The sequence below is a fragment of the Ambystoma mexicanum genome, chromosome 6q, assembly GCF_040938575.1.
Source record: "Ambystoma mexicanum isolate Mex_15411 chromosome 6q, UKY_AmexF1_1, whole genome shotgun sequence".
NCBI classification, from domain to species: Eukaryota; Metazoa; Chordata; class Amphibia; order Caudata; family Ambystomatidae; genus Ambystoma; species Ambystoma mexicanum.
Window position 1 is genome coordinate 232,176,749 of NC_090937.1, and position 21,596 is coordinate 232,198,344.

The 21,596-nt window shown below is 49.7% G+C and overlaps 1 protein-coding gene across 1 annotated transcript in view; it reads right to left on the reverse strand.

Annotated features, from left to right (window-relative positions):
• The window catches only part of MANBA (mannosidase beta), a 907,503-nt gene that overhangs the window by 569,694 nt on the left and 316,213 nt on the right, over window positions 1-21,596 (reverse strand). Inside the window, exon 5 of the mRNA XM_069630691.1 lies at window positions 8,673-8,796. Coding sequence (XP_069486792.1) covers window positions 8,673-8,796 — 124 coding nt within the window. The remainder of the gene's footprint in view (window positions 1-8,672; window positions 8,797-21,596) is intronic.

Genomic DNA, 21,596 nt, shown 5'->3' on the forward strand with positions numbered 1-21,596 from the left:
TCACAAAGAATACAACGGAACCCAGGGACTTATCCGGTCTCGTGTGGAGCCCCACACATATACTCTATCTGGGGGCATACATAGCGAGGACAGCCCAGCTCACACGGGCACTAAACTATAATGCATTGTCTGACTCCCTGTGTGCAAAAATGAAGCGCTGGAGCACCCTTCCTATATCACTGATGGGGAGAATAGCTCTTGTAAAGATGATCATACTGCCAAAACTTTTCTACCTGTTTCACACAGTCCCGGTGTGGCCGGGGCGCACACTGTTTTCCAAGATGAAGAGTGCCTGCACATTGTTCGTCTGGGGTGGGCACCCAAGGATTAATTGGAAGACATTAACTAACACATACCAACGGGGGGGGCTGGCCGCTCCGGATCTGGAGCTTTATTACCTTTCGGCGCAGGCATACTATGCAGCACACTGGGCTGCAAACTTCATTGACCCGGGGCCGCCGCCACATGACCAACAAGCTAAAGAATCAATACTGGCTCTGCATAAAATGCTGGAACCGACACCTAAACACCATAACTCATTAGACCCCACGAAGGTGACAACCACAGCATGGGCTAAGATAGCGGATATATTTGGTAAAGGCAGGCTGTATCACCCGAGTATGCCGAAATTGGGTTCCCGCGTTCACCATTCTCTCTCGAGGGGGAGGTGGCTACGCACTGGAATTCCAGAGGGATTGCGCAGTGTGGCCAGCTGTTCCGGGATGGGCTATTAGCAACATGGGACGACCTAAAGGAAGTAGTTGGGAACACAAATAGACACAAATGGCAGTACCATCAAATTAAAGACACCATGCAAAGGGCTTACCCCTCCCTTCCGAAGGAACCAGAAATAAATATGGGGCTGGGCTATATGTTCACGAGTGGGACCCAAAAAGTCACAGCTGCTGCACTCTATAAAATCATAACCCAGACACGCCCAGAAGGGGACCACCAGGCAAGGCCCAACTGGGAACTAGACTTGGGGCAACAAATAGAGGAACATGAATGGAAGCAAATATGTATGCTTACCAAAAGTATTTCATGCAACTCCAGATATAAGCTTATACACTATAAAATAATACATAGGCTGCATTACACACCTGCAAAGCTACAGCAAATCTACCCCTCCACCTCGGGATTGTGCCCGAGATGCCATGCTGAGGATGCAAATATCTACCACATGCTTTGGGAATGTATAAAATTGAAAGAGTACTGGAGGGAGGTCTGTGCTACGCTTGATGTAATGGCGGATCTACCTGTCCTGTGGACGCCAAAGCTATGTTTGTTGGGTGTGGTTGAGAAGATGAATCCGATGTGGCGTAAGCTATTAAATTTGAGCTTGCTAATTGCCAAAAGGGCAATATTGTTGAAATGGAAAAGTGTAACCCCCCCAACTAAGGCAGACTGGGAGAAAGACATGTTGTGGACCAACGACACCGAAGAAATGTATATAGACTCTGTACTACCCACAGCCAGACCCAGAAATATATGGGATCGATACAAGCAGTACCTTGCGGACAGGGCTATAGCGGAAGAATCAGAATCGGAGAATACCTGATTGTGTATCATTAATGAAGTTTAATTACGTTAGAAAGGTGAAATGTATGTGATCGACTTGTGTGCACCAATAAATAAAGTTTAAAAAAAAAAAAAAAAGAAGAGGGATCGTCAAATCCCAACCCTCCCCACCCTCCCACAAGACACACGACCCAGAAAAAGAACCAAAGGTACCACAATCGTTCGTACCATTTCAGACTGATTCCCAGCACTCCCATAATAGACAAGTACATCGAAAGGTACCCACTCAGCCAAGCCTATAGTCCAGGAGCAGTGCAAACATTACCCAGAGTGGATGAGGAGCCTCAGGACGTGAGTAAGGACACCTCCATTGACAGTCTCGACTAAAGCGCCATGAGTCCATGCATGACGTCGTTAGAGACATCACGACATAGCAGCGTTAGACATGAAGCACATGTGCCATCCGCACATCGGGACACAATCACGCACCCGAATACACGAAAAACACATGTGTACAGTTCTATAAGGTAGAGGACAGAGACATAAACATACTGGGCCTCATTACAAGTACTCCGGTCCGGAATTAACACTGCCGGTAAAACCATACCGGCACCGTTTCCATGTCCGCGCAATCATGACCCGCGGCCCCGGTAATAGCACCACCCTAAACCGCCACTGCGGAAATAGGGTTCCCCTTAATTCCGCCTGCACGGAAACCCCTCCGTTACCGGCAACACGAAACACCGTGAGCATCACAACTAGCGCGGACACGGAAATACCGGGAAAAAAATGGCGGAAATACCGTGATCACGGTGGCGGAACCGCCGCCACCGCGAACATGGCGTTATACACTGCCAGCTGAACTGAATCAGGGCACAGGTGCACCAAATCAGACCTAGCAGGCCACTGGGAGCCTACAAAAGGGCCACACCCAGCCCAACACAACACAGAACCATGCAGGCAGCAGGGCTAGTAGCACTGGGACTGGGCCTACTCAACCAACAGGCAGTACTGCACATGGTGGCAGTAATGGCGCAGAGGAGGAGGCGTAGGCGGAGGAGGCGCAGGCGGCAACCAGCCAACCCTTCAGCTATGGCAAACCCCATTGCCCAGCCAGCCCGACCCCGCCGCCAGCCACCAATACCACGCATCAGGGCCTCACCCTGGAACCTCACTCCAGGACAGATCCACACCCTATACCGGCTGGACCGTGCAACAATCCTGCACATCACCGCCATGATTGAGGACAACATCAGCAGCCTAATTGACACCCCCACCGCCATCCCCCCCCTCTTGAAGGTTGTCTCAGTTCTGCATTTCCTTGGCACTGGCACCTATCAACACACGGTTGGTGAGCTGCACGGCATATCACAACCGTGTTTCTCAAAAATCCTGGTACAGGTACTGGATGCCCTGTTGCGCCATGTGTCGGAACACATAGCCCTACCCCGCACCCGCCCCGAGGTCATTGCCACCAAGTTGGCCTTCCATGCCATAGCAGGCATGCCAAATTGCATAGGCGCAGTTGACTGCACCCACGTCGAGCTGACAGTACCACATGCAATTGAGGCGGTGTTCCGCAATAGGAAACAGTATCACTCTTTGAATGTCCAGATGGTTTGTGATGCCATGCAACTGATTACACACTGCTGTGCACGTTTCCCAGGCTCATCACATGACTCACTGGTACTGCGGAATTCCACGTTGCCACGGTACATGGAACGCTATGCCGGACAAAGCACATGGCTATTGGGTGAGTACAGCTGACGATGCTATAACCCTGTCGGAGTGGTGTGTGTGTGTCCAGGCCAATGAGCATTGTGAGTGTGCCGCTGTGACCGCACATGCATCACCCCCCTTCCATCTACCAAATACACAGCGGATGCCAAACATCATGAAGGAAGACATGACAGGGCACCACAATGTGCCCGTGCACACGCTGCCACAGCCAATCCCGTCACTCTCCCATGAACCCTGTGCCACTGCAGACACCCACCCTCAATTGAAACGCTGCCCCAAAAAGCACGAGAGGCGTGAAAATGATACGACGTGTATTTACTACTTCCGTACAGTGGAGTCACTCTGCCATGTGTGGACAGCACTGCACCATGACATGCACACAATCAAATGTCACCCGCAGGGCACAGCAAACATGCAAGTTAATGTGTAGGCCCATATGCAGTCAGCAACATTCCTCGTGATGGCCAAAACATACCTCCAGACACTGCATGGTACATATGCATGAATGAATGATGATACAAGAATGCACAGCAGCAGATGAGGACATGATGCCACAAACACTGACATGTTCCCCCATCTACATCCCATGTAGGTGATGCGGGATATGCACTCACGCCATGGATGATGACACCTGTACGGAGACCAAGGAACAGGCATGAAGAGGCATACAATAGGGCACATATCCGCACACGTGGAATGATTGAGAGGACATTTGGACTGCTGAAGGCCCGTTTCCGCTGTCTGAGCAGATCTGGCGGATCACTGCTGTACAGCCCAGTGAAGACGGACAAAATCACGCTGGCATGTGCCATGCTGCACAATATATGCCTGCGCAGGAACATCCCAATGCCACCAGACGCAGATGAGGAAGATGGGGATGGGGATGGGGATGGAGATGGGGATGGGGATGGGGATGGAGATGGGGATGGAGATGGGGATGGGATGGCACCGCCTCCCCCTGGGGGTGCACATGATGGCCAGAGAGCACGGGATGCCCTGATTCGCATTTACTTTTGAGTCACAGCACATTCACAGTAATGCACAAACATGGTGACGACAATGAATTAATAGTTGCACTGCAAAATAAATGATCAATGTCCACACATGTATGTCTTGATTTGAAATGGTGATGTATTGATGTAATAACAACAGGGAAGAAGGTGCATTGGTTAGGGAAGCTGTACACCCGGGGCCACCCACCACCCAAACGTGCCCACCCCCACCCAGAGCCCATTGTCCAAACCCCCAAAACTACCTACCCCACCACCCAAACGTGCCCACCCCCACCCAGAGCCCATTGTCCAAACCCCCAAAACTACCTACCCCACCACCCAAACGTGCCCACCCTTCTCACACCCTTGTAGTCCACATGTGTCCTGCACTGCCCCACACACATGCCATCACTTCCGTGTGCGCTTCTGTGCAACCTTGCCCAAGGGACCCGTTAGCCTACTCGAGCGCCTCCTCGGACTGGCAGTAGTGGAGCTGGATGGGGTGGTAGTGTTTGATTGGCCAGAATCAGGGATTGAGGGCATCCGTGCCAGATTTGCCTGTTGGGCAACCAACATGGCCTCCACAAGCCTGGAGGTGTGGTCATTGCCCTCCCGCACATGGCGTGCAAGGGTCACTATGGTGCTCGCAAAGCGTCCAATGGACCTCGACATGCGACGCACTGAGGCGCTGTAGCTCTCCCTCTGCAGCCTGGATTCCTCTAGCTGCCTCTCCACCAGCTGGGTGAGGGTAGCCTGCTGGTCCTCCATCCGCTGCATGCGGGCATTCAGTTCGGCCATGGATGGGGTGGGCGACCTCATGGGACTCCCCAGTGAAGTGGGGCTGAACCCCAGCTCATGGAAGGAGCCCAGGTCTTCCAATGTGGGCATCTCCCCCTGTGGCCCCGTTTCCGAGTGCTCTTGCGGGGCACTGTTATCACTGCAGGCCGCCCCCTCTGCAGTGCTGCTGCCTTCGGTGTTGTGTTGGGTGGCCATGATAGGTTCCCGTGGCACCTGTCTGGACTCAGCCAGTGTGGAGACGGTGGGGATGTTGGTGGTGGTGGTGGTGTGCCGCACATCTGTAGTGGCTGGTAATGTGGCCAGAGGTGCAGAACTGCCGGCAGCATCCTCCTGTGTGGTGGCGGTGGCTAGTGTACTTGCCGATGCTGATTGGCTGGCCTGTTGTGCAGTATCACTGTCACTTGAAACGGTTGTGGGGACACAAAGGGCATGCAATTAGTGTTGTTGTGGTGGCAGATGGGTGCATCACATGCGTCATTAAGATTGTACATTGAATATTGTTAGTCACATGCATCTGATTGCTGGTGTCTGCATTCAGTGATATTGGTTGCCATACGGATCATAATGGGTCCTTTGCCTGGGGGGGGGATTGTTAATGGGTCCTTTGGCCCACACATGCACTGCCTGGGGGGGGGATTGTTAATGGGTCCTTTGGCCCACACATGCACTGCCTGGGGGGGGGATTGTTAATGGGTCCTTTGGCCCACACATGCACTGCCTGGGGGGGGGGATTGTTAATGGGTCCTTTGGCCCACACATGCACTGCCTGGGGGGGGGGGGATTGTTAATGGGTCCTTTGGCCCACACATGCACTGCCTGGGGGGGGGGATTGTTAATGGGTCCTTTGGCCCAGTACTCACAACTGCATATTTACATGTGGCATTCATGTTTGGGCACTTACCGGCATCTTCAGGTGGGCTCACTCCTGCCTCAGCCTGCCCAATCCCATGGATTCCCTCTAGGTGGAGGACGCTGCTGCAATGCTCCTCCCATGCTTGCAGCCTCAGTGGGGAAGGGGGTCCTCCGCCTGTCCCACTGCTGCGTTGGCGGTGCGTGGAAATGAGGTTGCGTACCCTCAGCCTCAGGTCGTCCCAATGCTTGTGGCAGTCCTTCACGCTCCTCACTGCCACGCCCACGGCGGTGCACTTGCGTGCAGCTTCGGCCCACACCTCCTTCCTCCGCTGCTGTGTGGCACGCCGTTGGTCGGCGCTGAACAGCATCTCAGCATTGTCCACAATGTGCTCCACCAAGACGGTTAGCTCCGCCTCGCTGAAGCGCTGTTTGCGCTGCCTCTGAGCAGGAATCCTGGCAGACATGCTGGTGGTCCCTTTTGGCTTCTCAGAGTCAGGATTGTGCTTGTGCTGGCTCTGGATGGCAATGGATTGTGCTTTTATATGATGGCCGCCTCTCTGTTTCCTGTTTTGGCGATCATGGTATTTCCGGTTCCGTGTCCGTGGCGGCGGAGGCGGAAACGGGTTTTGCACCACTTGTGGCTTCGTTATTTCCATTTCCGTGGGGTATTCCGTGACGGCGGTAACAACGTTTCCGAGTCCGTGTGGTGCGCGCAACCGACAGCGTGTAATCGCACGGTCCCGGACTGGCAGGTTGTAATGAGGCCCACTGTCTTCACGTTTATTCTTTTGTCATTAGCTTTACAGCACGCAGAAACCGCAAGAAGCAAGAGATCCTGAGCAAGCTTGCAGATGCTTACATGCAAATAACCTAATGAACTGTAGGAGCACCTATACGACCTGACAGAGCCATGCATGACCAACCTATGGAGACTATAGAATAACACCAAACATGTAGGAAGCCACACCAAGATTTAGGACATTTACAGTAGGCCAAAGCCTTTCAGAAAAGCTGAGCGGAGCCGAATTCAGCACGAGCAGAAGAGCAAACGTGTGGGACAGAAACCGCAGCCAAGGCCACCAAGATACAAGTGACACTCCATTCCCTCAACTGCAGTAACACCGGCACAGTAAATATAAATAAATCAGAGTAATTCAGAGCTCCAGAAGCCCAAGACACTGTCTCTGAGTACGTGAGCCGGCCGAGTGGAGGATTAACCGAAACTAGCAGCTGGGAAGGAGGAGAGATCTTACACAGCCAGACAGAAGCTTGCAACAAAGTCGTTACAGCAAGAGACAAGGGATGCATGATGTGAACGGGCACTTACATAGTCTTGGGGGGTGAACACACAATACAATGCAGACACATAGTTATACTTATTACCTTGAAAAGGTACACCTCGAGCTGGGAAGCATTTCGGATCCCAGGCCTGGGGACGCCAGCTCTAGCCAATCACAGTTCAGGACCCTAGTTGTAGGTAGCAATGAGTAAGAACCAATGATCAGACCCCCATACTGAAATATTGTTTAGTAACAGCAATATTGGGATGGGCCAGGCCTGACACCTGACATGGGAGAGGCAGTGAACTAACATGTATAGGGGATGCTGTAGGAGAACTACCACTTAACGCCCAATCCACATGCTCAATAGGTTTGCTGGAGAAGGGCCCAGGTTATGATGTCATTGTGACGTGGTTTTCGCTAAAAACTGGCCTGCGAGCCAGAGATCGCCGAGACGTTCCAGGAGCTTTTTCCTTGTACTGATCCCTATTGGTTTTGGCTGTTGAACTTGCTGTCTGTCTGAGACTACGTTTCCTTTGGGTAAAGGTGTTGGGCCTTTCATGAGTTTTGAGTCTACAAACTCCCAGTAGCCCCCGGGCCTACCTGGGAAATTTCCCAACACCGTACAAGACCAAAACGATAAGTAGGATAATTCTGGGTGATTTTATCATCCAATCGGTATCGAAATTGGCCCTGGAAAGTTTGATAAATGAGAAGGATGAGATTTGGGGTATCCTGTCAGTAGCAGCGAACCCTTCACACAATCTATACCGCTACGCAAAGAGGGTGGCGTCCTTTATGTTTTCAATGGGTGTAAGGGCCTGCAAAGGAAGGTTACCAGGCGATAGCCCAGTCCAATCAGCTTTTAGGCTGCATCTTAAAAACTCTCTCATAGATAACATATGTATCGAATTAAGAGCCTGGTGGCAGGTTCACATTTTATTTTTGAGATTTTTATTTAAAGAAAATTCTCAAAATTACAAACATTTTGTTATTTCAAAATGACACTCCACCTGAAAATAAACCAACCTTCCTCCCCCTTGTGCCCCCCTCCCCTTCAATACACTGTGTGCCCTTCTGGTCGCACTACTTCTCCAATCATCCCAAGAGATAAAATGAGGTTGTAATTACATAACCACATCCAGGAGAGTGAACCTTCAATGTCAACATACCCATTTCCCCCACTAGACATCAAATACCCAATCTAGACATTCCACTGAAAAGGAATCACAATGCTACAGGCCCCCGATGATATATATGTATATTATCTTAAGATTTATTGCAAAGTATTAATGAGAAAATATCTATTTATACACAGTTACAAATTGAATAAAGTTATTTCTGATTGAGGAGAAAGGTGATTATCTTTTCAGAGCAGAGTCAAACGCACCGAGGAGTTTCTTGCACTTGATTGCATTGGCATTTTTGGAACGTATAATCGCATTAAAACATCTGATCAGCAATATAAAAAAAAGAGGAGGGCCCTACTTACGATAATGAGGAGTAACGGTGAGGTAGATCAAGCGGAGATCAGTATACGCTTCAATTTTAATGTCTTTCCAAATTCCTTGTGTGGGAAAAGAAGGACCCCAGTCCCAGCTGAACGAACATTGTTCCTGAAAGACCACAATATTAAATCATAAATAAGTTGATGTGGAAATGTGTCAGAACTAGAAATATATTTAATTTTCTTCAATGGCCTCAATATTACATCATTAAGTCGATGTGAAAATGTGTTGGTAGACATAATATATTTTGTTTTCCTGAGTTCCCACAATATTGAATCATTAACAAGTCGATGTCAAAATCTTTCAGCAGTCAAAAATATATTTTGTTTTCCAAAAATACCACAATATTAAATCATTAATAACTTGATGCACAACTATGCCAGTAGTAATATTATATTTTGTTTTCCAGAACGACCAGAATAGTAAATTGATAAGTGGATTTAAAAATGGCTCAGCAGAACAGAGGTATTTTGTTTTCCCGAGTTCCCACAATATTTAATCATTAATGAGTAGATGTGGAAAGGTTTCATTAATAGAAACGTATTTTGTCTTCTGGAAATACCACAATATTAAATCATTAATAAGTCAATGCAGAAATGTGTCAGCAGTAATAATATGTTTTGTTTTCTTTGAAAACCACAATATAAGTTAATTAATGAGTTAATGTGGAAATGTGTGAGCAGTAGGAATATATTATGTTTTTTTTATACTTTTTTAAAGAGACTGAGACACTGTTCAGTACTTTGATAGTAAGTAGACTAAAATAAGCGAAACAAATACCTTCTTGTTCTTTAATTGTAGTCGCTGCTATATGTTCAAACATATTATAGTACTTGTATGCAGCTTCATGAAATCAACTTAATCAATAAAAGTGATCATGTTATTTTACACAGCGCTTTGTGCTACATTTCTTATGTTATGTTAAAGACTGTTCTTAAGCGCAATGTCTGAAGGAGGCCCCTTATTAAGGAGAAGGAACCAAACACAATTGATCATAAAGCAAGATTAGGGAAAAAGACAAGTCTCAGATGTCTTCTGAAGAGATGATCCTCCAGTCGTCTTAGTGTTAGCAAAAGGGAATTCCAAGTTGTAGTCGGCTGTACAGAAAATGCACATGTCCATGTCCTCTTCTATAGTGTTAAACCGACGGAAGACAGCTGTGGGTTAGGAACAAAGTACCTGTGGCTTTATACTACCGTAAGTTCGTCCTGATAAACTGGTGGCACTACCATAAAAAAACAGTGTACCACGCAAGCAGCCCTGAAATTAACACGCGCTTTGACTGGTGACCCAATAAAGAGAGCATTGTTTCTATAGTGCCGAATGAGTTGCACTTCAAAGCAGCTAAGGAGGAGCAAGCCCTCAGGTCAGGGGGCTGGGCATTCCATAAACAGAGGGCTGTGCAGGGAAAAGATCCTTCAGAAACAAGTGACAGTTTAGACTTTGGAGTTTGGAGGAGAAAATAATTATAAGACTTAAGAGGAAGCCAGGGCAGCCTGCTAGATGAATAGGATGGGCTTTTCCTGTGAAGAAACGTGTGTGCAATGCACAGAGTGCTGAAAGTGATACGCCTGTCAATGGGCAGCCAGTGTAGGGATCATCTGGCATCAGTAAATCTGTATTTCATAAGGCAAGCAGTGAAAAGCTAATATTATTCCAAACACAGCTGTTAGGAAAGATTTCCCTTAGGTGCAATTTTCCCTCCATTTGTGAACCCCCCCAAACTTTTTTCTTTTGCTTCGCTCGCCTAACCTGACTCCAGCCTTCAGTTGCACTCCTCTGGGATTTTGCTCATTTGTTATGGGGAAACGGACACATCCTCCATGTTCTTTGTTGTCTGTTTCTTTTTCTCTTGTGTGCGCCCTGAGGCCTCAGGGTTAGTGGCGCAATACAAGAACATAGATAGATAGATAGATAGATAGATAGATAGATAGATAGATAGATAGATAGATAGATAGATAGATAGATAGATAGATAGATAGATAGATCCCTCAGGCTGTCAGTACTGGGAAACTATGTTTCCCTTAGTCTTCGACTATGTTGCCATTTCTTGGTAACTTTTTATCTATGTGCCAAGTACCTTACCATACCCCGAATAGGGGTTCTTTTTGTTTTATGGCCCTAGCCACCCTCTAAGGATTTTTATGGTGTTTGTACAAGTGTGCCTAGTACGAACTGGTGGCAGCAGTTTAAAGTGTTTTTACTTCGTTTTTATGGACCATACCGCATTTACCGCGTTTGGCCCAAGTCCTTTGTTCTGTCCTTTGGCCATTCTGTCCCTTTGCCTTTCCCCGGGTTGAGAGACTCGGGGATTTCTTATTTGGGCATGGAGCCTCCCACGAAAACCACATCTTTCGCCGGCTCCCGTATGTCGCGTGTGCTGGTGCCCAGGAAGAGGGTTGGGACTGTCTGGTCCCAATCCACAATACTGGCGCCAGTATGTCTGGTAGGACTGAATAACTCGAACAACGGTGGGCCACGAATGGCCCACGCTTGGCGTGCATGCAAGGGAGCAGATCTTCCATTGATATCTGAGATTTGGGCGCAAAACGAATCTTGGATAAGAGAAGGGACTCTGCATCCATTCCAGGTCGATCACCTGAAGTTCACACCGAACTACAACGGGAGACAAGTATCCTGAACGAAAGAGCAGACTTGTGGAACCGCCAGAGACATGCTGGAAGGTTTGGCACACTGACCCCATTGTCGTTCCATCAGACGCCTGCTTTTGCATCGTACCAAGAAAGCCTGCATGGGCGCTTCGACCCTGTGGAGTAGTGGGACCAACTACTCTCGGAACCTCCTGCTTACCCTTGCAAAGAGTCTCTTCGGAAGTGTTCCTGGGCCATCCAGTGAACTGACCAGCTTGAATCCGGGGCACCGCACAGGAGCGCAGCCGTCCCGAGTTGAGACTCAAGACTTTGGACATCGCTTACTTGTGGTCGTGGGCCCTCTCCTGCCAAAGCTCGTGCTGGGACTCTGCAAGCATTTGCGGTCCATTTGTCGCCCTGCTGTGGTGACTGTAACTGTTAGTGCCTGCAGACCTGCTCCATCGTGTCCTGATACGTGCTGCACCGGAACGATCCTTTTCCTTTCTTCGAGAGCTGAGAAAAGGCTACTGTCCAGTGGAGTAACTTTACTGAAATTGTTGGGGGGGTATGACATCTGAAGAAAAGGTGCCCCAGCCAAATTAATGGGGACAAAATGGTGTGCCATGAAAGTTGGGGGGGACAAACACTCCTGTCCCCCCCTAAAATTATGCCCATGCTACTGTCCCGCCACAGACAATAGTCCCGTCCAACAGCTGCTGTTATAAAGGCCTATAATAAATGTATTTTTGATATACATCTGTCTAAGAGTAATCTGTGGAGTTTTACTGTGTGTCCTCATTGTGGGCTTCCAATCACCCTCACTCCTCCTGATACTTAGCCTTGACTGCCTGCCAAGCTACCGTAGATTGGACTGGTTGGTCCAGAAGGTTCCCCTGTTCCACTATACTAGGGTGGCACCTTAAACTTCTACCCACCAGGTCAGAGTTTAGAAATCCATCTTAACAACAGCCAACAGCAGTCTCTCAATTACAACAGTCACTCTCAACGTATAGTAAGGTAAAAGTGAGTTGGCAGATTAAGATCGGATTTATAGTGTGGCGTAAACCGGCCTGGCTCACATTACGTGGCAAACAGCCGCATTCCAGAATTCCAGCATTCTATGCTTAGGACATTTTGGCATCCCCAAAAAGAAGTTGTTGGCATAAAACCATAGCTATCACTTACCTGGACCCTGCCAGGGAAAGTGATGAATGCGAAAATATGTTTCAGATATCTAAGTTTAAAGAAATCCTTTTACCGCTGACGACAACTCTTGGAAGGACATGGCTAGATCAGCATCCATCAGCACTGCCAACTGTTTCACTTTATTAGAAAAAATGGGCAAGCATCCAGTTCCCGTGGACAGATTGGTGATGAAAAGTATCCACTTACACAGCATTGGATGAAAGAAGACCAACCAGGAAATAAAAAGGCACTGAAAACCTAAACAACCTGCCCGGAGATACCGGACAGAGAACTGGTGATGAAAACGGGAAGAAGCTAAAATAATCTTTAATCTATCATGGATTAATGTAGATTAGTATGTTCCTGCATTCCAGATGAGTATTGTGGTTTATTGTTAATTCTTCTAATGTAAGGTAGAAATGCAAGATGCGTGATCATATGTATACTAAAACATGCCGCAAAATCCAGATCCTTCGTGACAAAGATTGGTACATCTTTTGAATGTCTTAACAAACAGACAAAACGTTTTATAACACACACTGAGAAATGCACTTTAGAGCAATATGAACACATCGCTTAACCAGTTTACTCACAGATGTGAGTCAGGACATATGGCTGTGTTACACTGCACTGGAGATAAAAGGCCTATTAAACTGAAATAAATATTGTGAAAAATTGGAAAACAATATTTTAAAGAATGGTATGACAGTATCATGAATACAGAGTCCCCACCGTTCCAAGATGGCGGAAGAGGATACATCCATGGAAAGATTCCTTTCTATTAAACAATCATAACCACATCCAACAAGGTCAACGCTACTCCAGCAAACATGCAGTCATCAGTTCAATCCCCCTACACAGAGATTGTCCTTTACATATCTTGTTCATCATAAATTGGTAATAGTAAATGACAGTTTTAGAGAAAACATAATTTTTAGAAATGCTTTCTATATGCATTAAAAGTGGGTGCCTGCTGAAACTTATTTACAAATATACATTTGTCGCGAGCAACATGGATGAACAGAGGATTTGAAATCCAGAAACTAAGATTAACTGAGACGGGTAAACTTTAGAGCGAGTAGTGTTTGGGAGACAAAATTAATAAGTAGTAAACTCGCGAACTAGAACCAAGGGAAGTACAACAATTTAATTCATTTATTCCAATTCAAGAAAATAAAGACACTACAGTAAGCATTTTATTCATTCTTTCAGGAGAAGAAAAACAAAACTGAGGCAATTATAGACCCACACTCTTATTTGACAATAACAATAAGAAAAACCATTAGGTGCAGATGAGGTTGGGTTTGAGTCATGCAACTAAAATGCACTTTTAACTAGGAACATTATAACCATGAATAAGATGATGTGGAAAAATGACAAATTCAATGACTATTGGTAAAGGTCAACAATGGAAAACTGATTAGACAATGGGAACTACAAATTCAACTACAAAGAGTAAACCTGGCAAGTGAACAGAGCAATAATAGTTAATAAGAGGTCTCTAAAAGTTGAAAAATCTTGTGCTTAATATGATATCTAAATTTTAATATCTGATTTTTTTAACTTCACAGGGTCCGTAATGCCCTATCATATGCCAGACAGGTGTCGGGTGTGGTTATAGTGCAGTGAATGCATACATATTAGGGCATGCCATCAACGCATCAGTCAGAAGACCCTAGGGGGGTAATTCATAGAATTCAGCGCACAAGTGACGCACGCGGCTGGTGCAGAGTGTGCACGTGCGGCAGTCTGCGCCAGCCACGTGCACCAAAATCCATTTCTGCGCACAGCGTATTCATGGATTTATACATCCATAACCAGCGTGGCGCACAGTGGCGCAGTGACCCTGCAACAGCGCCAGTTACGCCCCAACCCCTCCCCATGCGCCATGAACAGCGCACAAATCCTGTACATGGCGCACAGGCCAGTGGACCAGCATACAGCCCCCCAACCACAAATACGCCTGTAAAACTCCCCGCGCACCCCTCCGAATACACATACCCCGCTGCGCGGGGAGAATCACACGCGATTGGCCCTGTGCGAGGGGGGTACGTGTATTACAGGGGTGCGTGGGGAGAATCACACGCGATAGGCCCTGTGCGAGCGGGGTACGTGTATTTCAGGGGTGCGCGGGGAGAATCACACACAATAGGCCCTGTGCGAGCGGGGTACATGTATTTCGGGGGTGCGCGGGAAGTTTTACATGTGATTGGCCCTGTGCGAGCGGGGTACGTGTATATCGGGGGTGCGCAGGGAGAATCACACGCGATTGGCCCTGTGCGAGTGAGGTACATGTATTTCGTAGGTGGGCAAGGAGAATTACACACGACTGGCCTTGTGCGAGCTGGGTACCTGTATTTCGGGGGTGCGCGGGGAGAATCACACGCGATTGGTCCTGTGCGAGCGGGGTACGTGTATTTCGGGGGTGCGTGGGAAGTTTTACCCACTATTGGCCTTGTGCGAGCGGGGTACCTGTATTTCGGGGGTGCGCGGGAAGTTTTACCCGCGATTGGCCTTGTGCGAGCGGGGTATGAGTATTTCAGGGGTGCGCGGGAAGTTTTACCCGCGATTGGCCTTGTGCGAGCGGGGTACGTGAATTTCGGGGGTGCGCAGGAAGTTTTACACGCGATTGGCCCTGTGCGAGCGGGGTACGTGTATTTTGGGGGTGCACAGGGAGAATCACACGCAATTGGCCCTGTGCGAGTGGGGTACTTGTATTTCAGGGGTGCCCCAACAAATTGGCAGTGTGTGTCCTCCCAGGTGTGCCCCCACCCCCCTCCCCAGGGCCTGCAGGCAGACCACAAAACAGGGGAACACACTGGACCCCTGGCCATGCCCCACAGGCAGCCCATCAACCCTGGCGAAGCCCCCCAGCGAGCCCACGTCACCACGCACAAGTGAGCACTGACACATGTCCCCCAGCAGCCCCATCCACCCAGCATTGAGGGTCAGGCCCCGGCTCATGTCCCCCAGCACCCACATCTACCCAGCATTGAGGGTCAGGCCACGACTCATGTCCCCCAGCACCCCCATCCACCCAGCATTGACGGACACCTGCCAGCAGGCCCCGACTCATGTCCGCCAGCACCCCCATCCACCCAGCATTGAGGGACAGGCCCCGACTCATGTCCCCCAGCACCCCATCCACCCAGCATTGACAGACACCTGCCAGCAGGCCCCGACTCATGTCCCCCAGCACCCCCATCCACCCAGCATTGAGGGTCAGGGCCCGACTCATGTCCCCCAGCACCCCCATCCAACCAGCATTGACAGGCACCTGCCAGCAGCCCCCGACTCATGTCCCCCAGCACCCACATCCACCCAGCATTGAGGGTCAGGCCCCGACTCAGGTCCCCACCCAACATGTCATGAAGATGCACATTCATGGGCCTCATGTCCACCAAAATCCCACTGCACGCCACCCCAGTCTTTAGACACAATCAAGTTTCCCATCCACCCCACACTGAAAGGCCTATTACTTGTCACTAACCAAAAGTCAAATATGCACATCAACACATGTCCGTCACACACACACACACACTGGGTGCAAGTGATTGTGTAAACCCACATTGTGACATGCAGTAAACCAAAGAGCAAATACCACACATGGAAGTAAGAAATCAAAGTGTATTGTGCACAAAAATAATATAAATGATTCAAAGCATGTAAATAATCATAAACAAGAAAAAAGGCATGTCCAAAACAAAAAAAATAATAATGATGACACAATCCAAATGAATCCAAAATAAAGTTTGTGCAAAAATCCTTGTCCACCAAAGTAAATCCAAAGGAAACCAAAATCAAAAAAATCCATTGATCCATGGTGAGGGTAAATGAGGTAAGAAAAAAAATCCACTGTCCAACTATGTAATGTTAGAGAGAATTCTCTCTTTAGGCTGAATTTCCTAACCTAGTGAGTCCCCCAGCAGCTTTGCTGGATTTCTGGAGTTTGTTTTTTCTCCTGCCAAGAGTGCGACTCTTTCTCCCACTCCTGGACATGATATATGGTGTTCCTTTGACTGTTAATGTGTTTTATGGGCTATGGGGTCCTTTACTCCATAGGGTCTCATGTGTTTTTACTATGTGTGTTACACAGCACCCTCCGTGCAGTAACACAGGGGTGTCATAGACAACATAGACTCCATACCCTGGGACTGACTACTATCTCCCAGGGCATGTAAAGTCACCATTGGCTTTACTAGTCCCAAATTATTAACAGAAACCGGTACAAACCATCATATTGTGGACGTACTGGTCGGGACAATTCGATTGCCCCGGGGTCTGTTAGTCGAGGGGGCACGTCTCCGTCCCCCCTGATCGAGTTTTGGCTGGTGGCAGTGGATACTACTTTTTATATTCGACCGCAAATATATCCCTATGGGATTTTCCCATTGTTCGAGGCTACCAACTTTAATTATTTAATTCTCATAGCCTCGAACATACCGCCGGTTTATTTATTTAATATTAATTTGCCGGTTGGTATTGTTTGCCAGGACTTGATTCTAAAATGACGTTTGTGTTCTCTTCTGTGACTTCAACCCAAGTCGAGCCCTTTGTTCCACCTTTTGGCGGGCTTCTCCACAGAAGCCTCCAAAAGTGGTGCCACTCTGTCTGGGTACCACAGGGGGTGTGGGAGGGGGTTTAGGCACCCTGGACTGAGTTACCTTGGTAACTCAAGTCGCACTCTTGTGTGATTGGCCCAAGTGGTGAGCCGGCCGGCTCACCACTTAGCATGTTTGATTGACAGCTAGGCTGAGTGAATGGGGGTGTGCTGCATAAAAACAGGGCTTTGGGACTGGAACTTCAGAAGTCGCCACAGGACCTGAGAATCCGACGAGGAAGAGGCTGAGCCGACCTACCAGGACGACACCACAGGTGGAGCCGTGCGGAACCGACTCACCACTTCCCGACAACAGAGAAGATCTCCCAGCTGGAGAGGCTTCTTCCCCTGACTGGTGGGCACAACCAGTTTACCTTCTTCTCTTCGCATCCCAGGACGTCTTGTGGTCGAATTGCCTGTGCCAAGCACCCCGGCAACCGAATAGCCACTTACCACTGGACTGCAAATAAAAGGACCGCTCCTTTTACCTGAGAACTCCGCGGCTGGTTTCTTCCCTGGCAGTGCAATGGACTCATGACTTCCTCCCCGATGAGATCCTCTCTTCCCCCGGACGAAGCACCGACTTGCATCCGCTGCCAGGAACAACTGCCCCCGCTGGAGTATTCTCACCACTTTAAGGTACCGTGTCCGCCAGGCCTCCCTTTCTAAAGATTGCTACAAGGTAATAATAACCCCTTAACCTTCTGGACTGGGCTGGCTGCCTTGACTTTCTAACTGGTCCCTTTCTTTTGGTCCAACTCTTTTTGAACCTTTGCAAGACTCTTGAGCACTTCAGCCGTGTGATCTTGGACACATTTCGTTCTGTTCCTCTTAAAGTGGATCCGGCCTTCTGAACTCTAACTTCACGGTTTTACTTGCCTTCCTCTCTTGTTTTGTTCTTATGAAAGTGTTGGGATCTGTTTCAAATTATACTCTGCTTTTCTCTCCCTTTTAAAACGAATTATTAGAGTGCCATCTGCGTTAAGCGCTCACCGCTGTCTGAAAATAAGTGGGGCTTTACTTAAGACTTGTCTAAAATTCTTCTAAGGGAGTGTATATCTTTTAGTGACCGTGTTTTTGAATTGCTTACTATTAGTGCCTGTGTGTTTTTCTAGATGTGGTTTTAAATAATTATATCTCTTTTACACCAAGCTCTGGTCAGTGTTTACTTGTTCTACTGTGTTCTTTTGACCTATTGTGAATACTCTGTATACTGCCTAACTCTTCTTGAGGGAAGTCTGACTGCTCAGCCACAGCTACCAAGTGAATCTGTGTGGTACAGACTGCTACCAAGTGGGTTTACTGCCAAACACCTGTAGTCTTAAATCTTTTGCAGTGGTCCCAGAGGGAACTGCACAGGTTTCTGCCTAACATGTACAAATATTGCAACAAGGGTCCATGAGCCCAACAAATGAAATGAAACCTATATACAAAACCCTACATAATTTACAACTATATACAAAAATGTGGGGCATTGTCCAAGAGTCCCAAAATAATAAAAAAAAGGAAACCTATCACTAACTAACTATATACAATGGCGGCGGGCAAGTCCTGCGGCTCACTCTGTGATGTTGCGGGCCAGGGCATCATCGAACTCCATGTCTATCTCCTGGAGGCGGGACTCTGTCCTGGCTCTGAGGTCTCGCAGGGATGCACTCATGGCCTGTTCCAACTCCCTGCGAGTTGCCTCGAGGCACTCAGCCCGCCTCAATGCCCGACGCATGGAGAACTCCACCCTGACCATGGTGAGCCGCGCCACTTCCGCCCACCGCCGCTCTGCATCTATACGCTGGCCCAACCGCAGCCACACGGAAGACACTCCCATTCCAGGGTTCTCCTGCCCTCTGGCCGATGCCTGCCCCTCTGATGTTGATGGCCCGAGCCATCATCGCTCCGACCTAGAGCCTGCTGCTGCTGCTGTCCATGTGCCCTGTCCGATGATGCCTGCACATCCTCCATCTGCTGGTCTCCAGTTGTTGGGGTGTCCACCCCTGCTGGACCGCCGACTCCCGACTGTGGCAGGAATGGGATCTCCACCAAGCTGGCTGTGTTGGTCGGGCCAGGTCCACAGGGGGCCCTGGTGGAATCTGGGCCGGAAAACGGCAGGGAGAACGACTGGCGCATAGTCTCCACAGAGGAGGAGAGGTCCACCAGAGTGCGCGACACATGTAGGAACCCACCGACCAGGGCCCCTCCCAACAGTGCCACGTTGCCACGCAGCTCTTCGTGATGGTGTGCGTGCTCCCCCCAGGAAGCATGCACGTCATCACGAATGTCATGCGTGCGCAACACGACACCAATCAGGACGGAGCCCATACGGTCATGGGACGCCTCGTCCGCAGGTAGTAGAGAGCCAGATGACGTGGGCCTCCCCCCTACCTGCGGATGGGCCTGGGACGGGGCATCCCTGCTGGTGCATGGTGGTGCAGTCACAGGGTCAGGGACAGCGACATGCACAGGCCCCTCCGCGGTGACCTGTGCTGCCTCCTGACCCTGGCCTGCACCTCTTGCACCAGTGGTACTACCCCCACCAGGCCCCATGTGCGGCACAGTAGCGGGCTCCTCCTCCTCTGTGGAGACCACCAACCTGGATGTCTCTGCACTGTCTTCCGCCATTGCAAGCCCCTGTGGGGGCTCACCCGGCCCTTCCGCTACAGCCGTAGTGGCAGACGCGGCACCAGTCCTCTCGCTCCCGGATGATGGCAATTCCTGGGAGGGTGGCTGGGCCTTGCGTCGCTGCCCGGTGGAGGCATCCCTGCCGCTTGGCTCCACAGCGTCGTCTCCGCCCTCTTCTTCACTCGACGCTGTGCAGAGGGAGACATAAAACACAAGCATCAGGGCACTGTACAATAGTCCCCTACACAGGAAGCAATAACACATGAGTGGCACTGTCAAACGTCACTTCCATCCTGTCCCTCCAGAGCACATGGGTCAATGCACGCAACACACATGCAGAAACAGGCACGGCGCCTGCAATCAACATCAGCATCCATGTCCAAGGCCCTCCATGGACATAAATGTTGCCTTCAAACTCAGATGCATCATGGCTCGTACTGATCCCATGCACACACATCACCGGAGGGTCAGACATCATGGCTCATACACCACAGACACAGTGGATACAACGGTGACCAGACTGCATGAGTGAATCTACACATCGTCACGGACATGTGTCATGCATCCATGGCGTTTCAAAGTCACACACACACGCTTCTCAGACACACAGACATGCACACCATACATGTACATGAGAGCAGCACCCATCTCTCACCAAGAACAGGGACTGGCATGCATTCATGTGTACATTCCGCATGCAGCTCCCCATGTCTCATTGGAACACATGCACCATCCATGTGGTTCACGCATTACTGGTCTTACATGCATTACCATGATGTCCCGGCGCACACACATCCATACATGGCCTATGTTACACATACAGGCAAGTAGCTGACTACCAGCACACTGCAACATGCCCCGTTTCACACAGCAATGCATGGCCACTTAACGCTCGACTCCAGACGGGTCTTCCTCCGAAGAATCTGGGCGTGGAGCGCTGGGTTTAGGCGTTCCAGGACCCTCATCTGGATGTTGCTCAGCTGGACCCGGCACCCATCTGCATCCTCTGCCTTCACGAGGCGCCGGGCCTTGTTGAGGGTCCAGGACCTGAGGTCCTACCAGCGCTTCCGGACGTGCTTGATGTCGTGGGTTGCCACCCCCTCCGCGTTGATGGCAACCACAACGTCCTCCCAGATCCTCTCCCGTCCTTCCTTGTCGGCGCGCGATGGTTTGAAGAGGGCATCATAATGCCCCAGGACATGCTCCACCAGGACACCAACTTCCTTCTCACTGAAGGTGGTGGCCCTCTGCCTCTCTGGCTGGGGGTCGCCAGTGGTCTTGGATGGTGTTTGCCCCGACATGGTGACCCCCGAGGCAGGCATGGGTGGGCAACTGTGTCCTGGGGCTGGGCTGTGGAGCGATGGTATCCCAGTCGGGAGTCTTCTGTTCCAGCAGGGGTGGACACAGCAACTGGACCCCTGCAGATGGCCGACGTGCAGGCACTAAATAGCGGGGCACGTGGGCAGCAGGCAGGCAGCAGCAGATGGCAGGTGGGAGCGTGCTCTGGGCTCTTGGGGGCAGGAAAATGGCCTTTTGGGAAGGAGCGTGGTCTTCCGTGTGTTTTCGCGTGGCCAGCTTGATACCGAGTGATTTGGCACGTGAAAAAAGTGCACATCAGGGTGTAATTCGAGGAAAGGCCCTCATAGGGTAAGCGCGTCTGTGACGTAGCGCGCACAGGCGTTTCCCTCAACACGGGTGCATAGTGGATCAGCACGTGAAAAAACCACACGTCCGTGTGTGAATGCGTGTAATTCGAGGAAAGGGCCTAAGCGCGTAAGTGACGTGACACGCGCGGGCGTTTCCCTCAGCACGGGTTAAAGGTGAGCGGGGCCAGCAGTTCGCTGTACGTGCCTTTCGTGGAGACCGGCGTGTGTGTTGCTATTTCGTGTTGTTTCACGCGCCATCAGAACTTCACA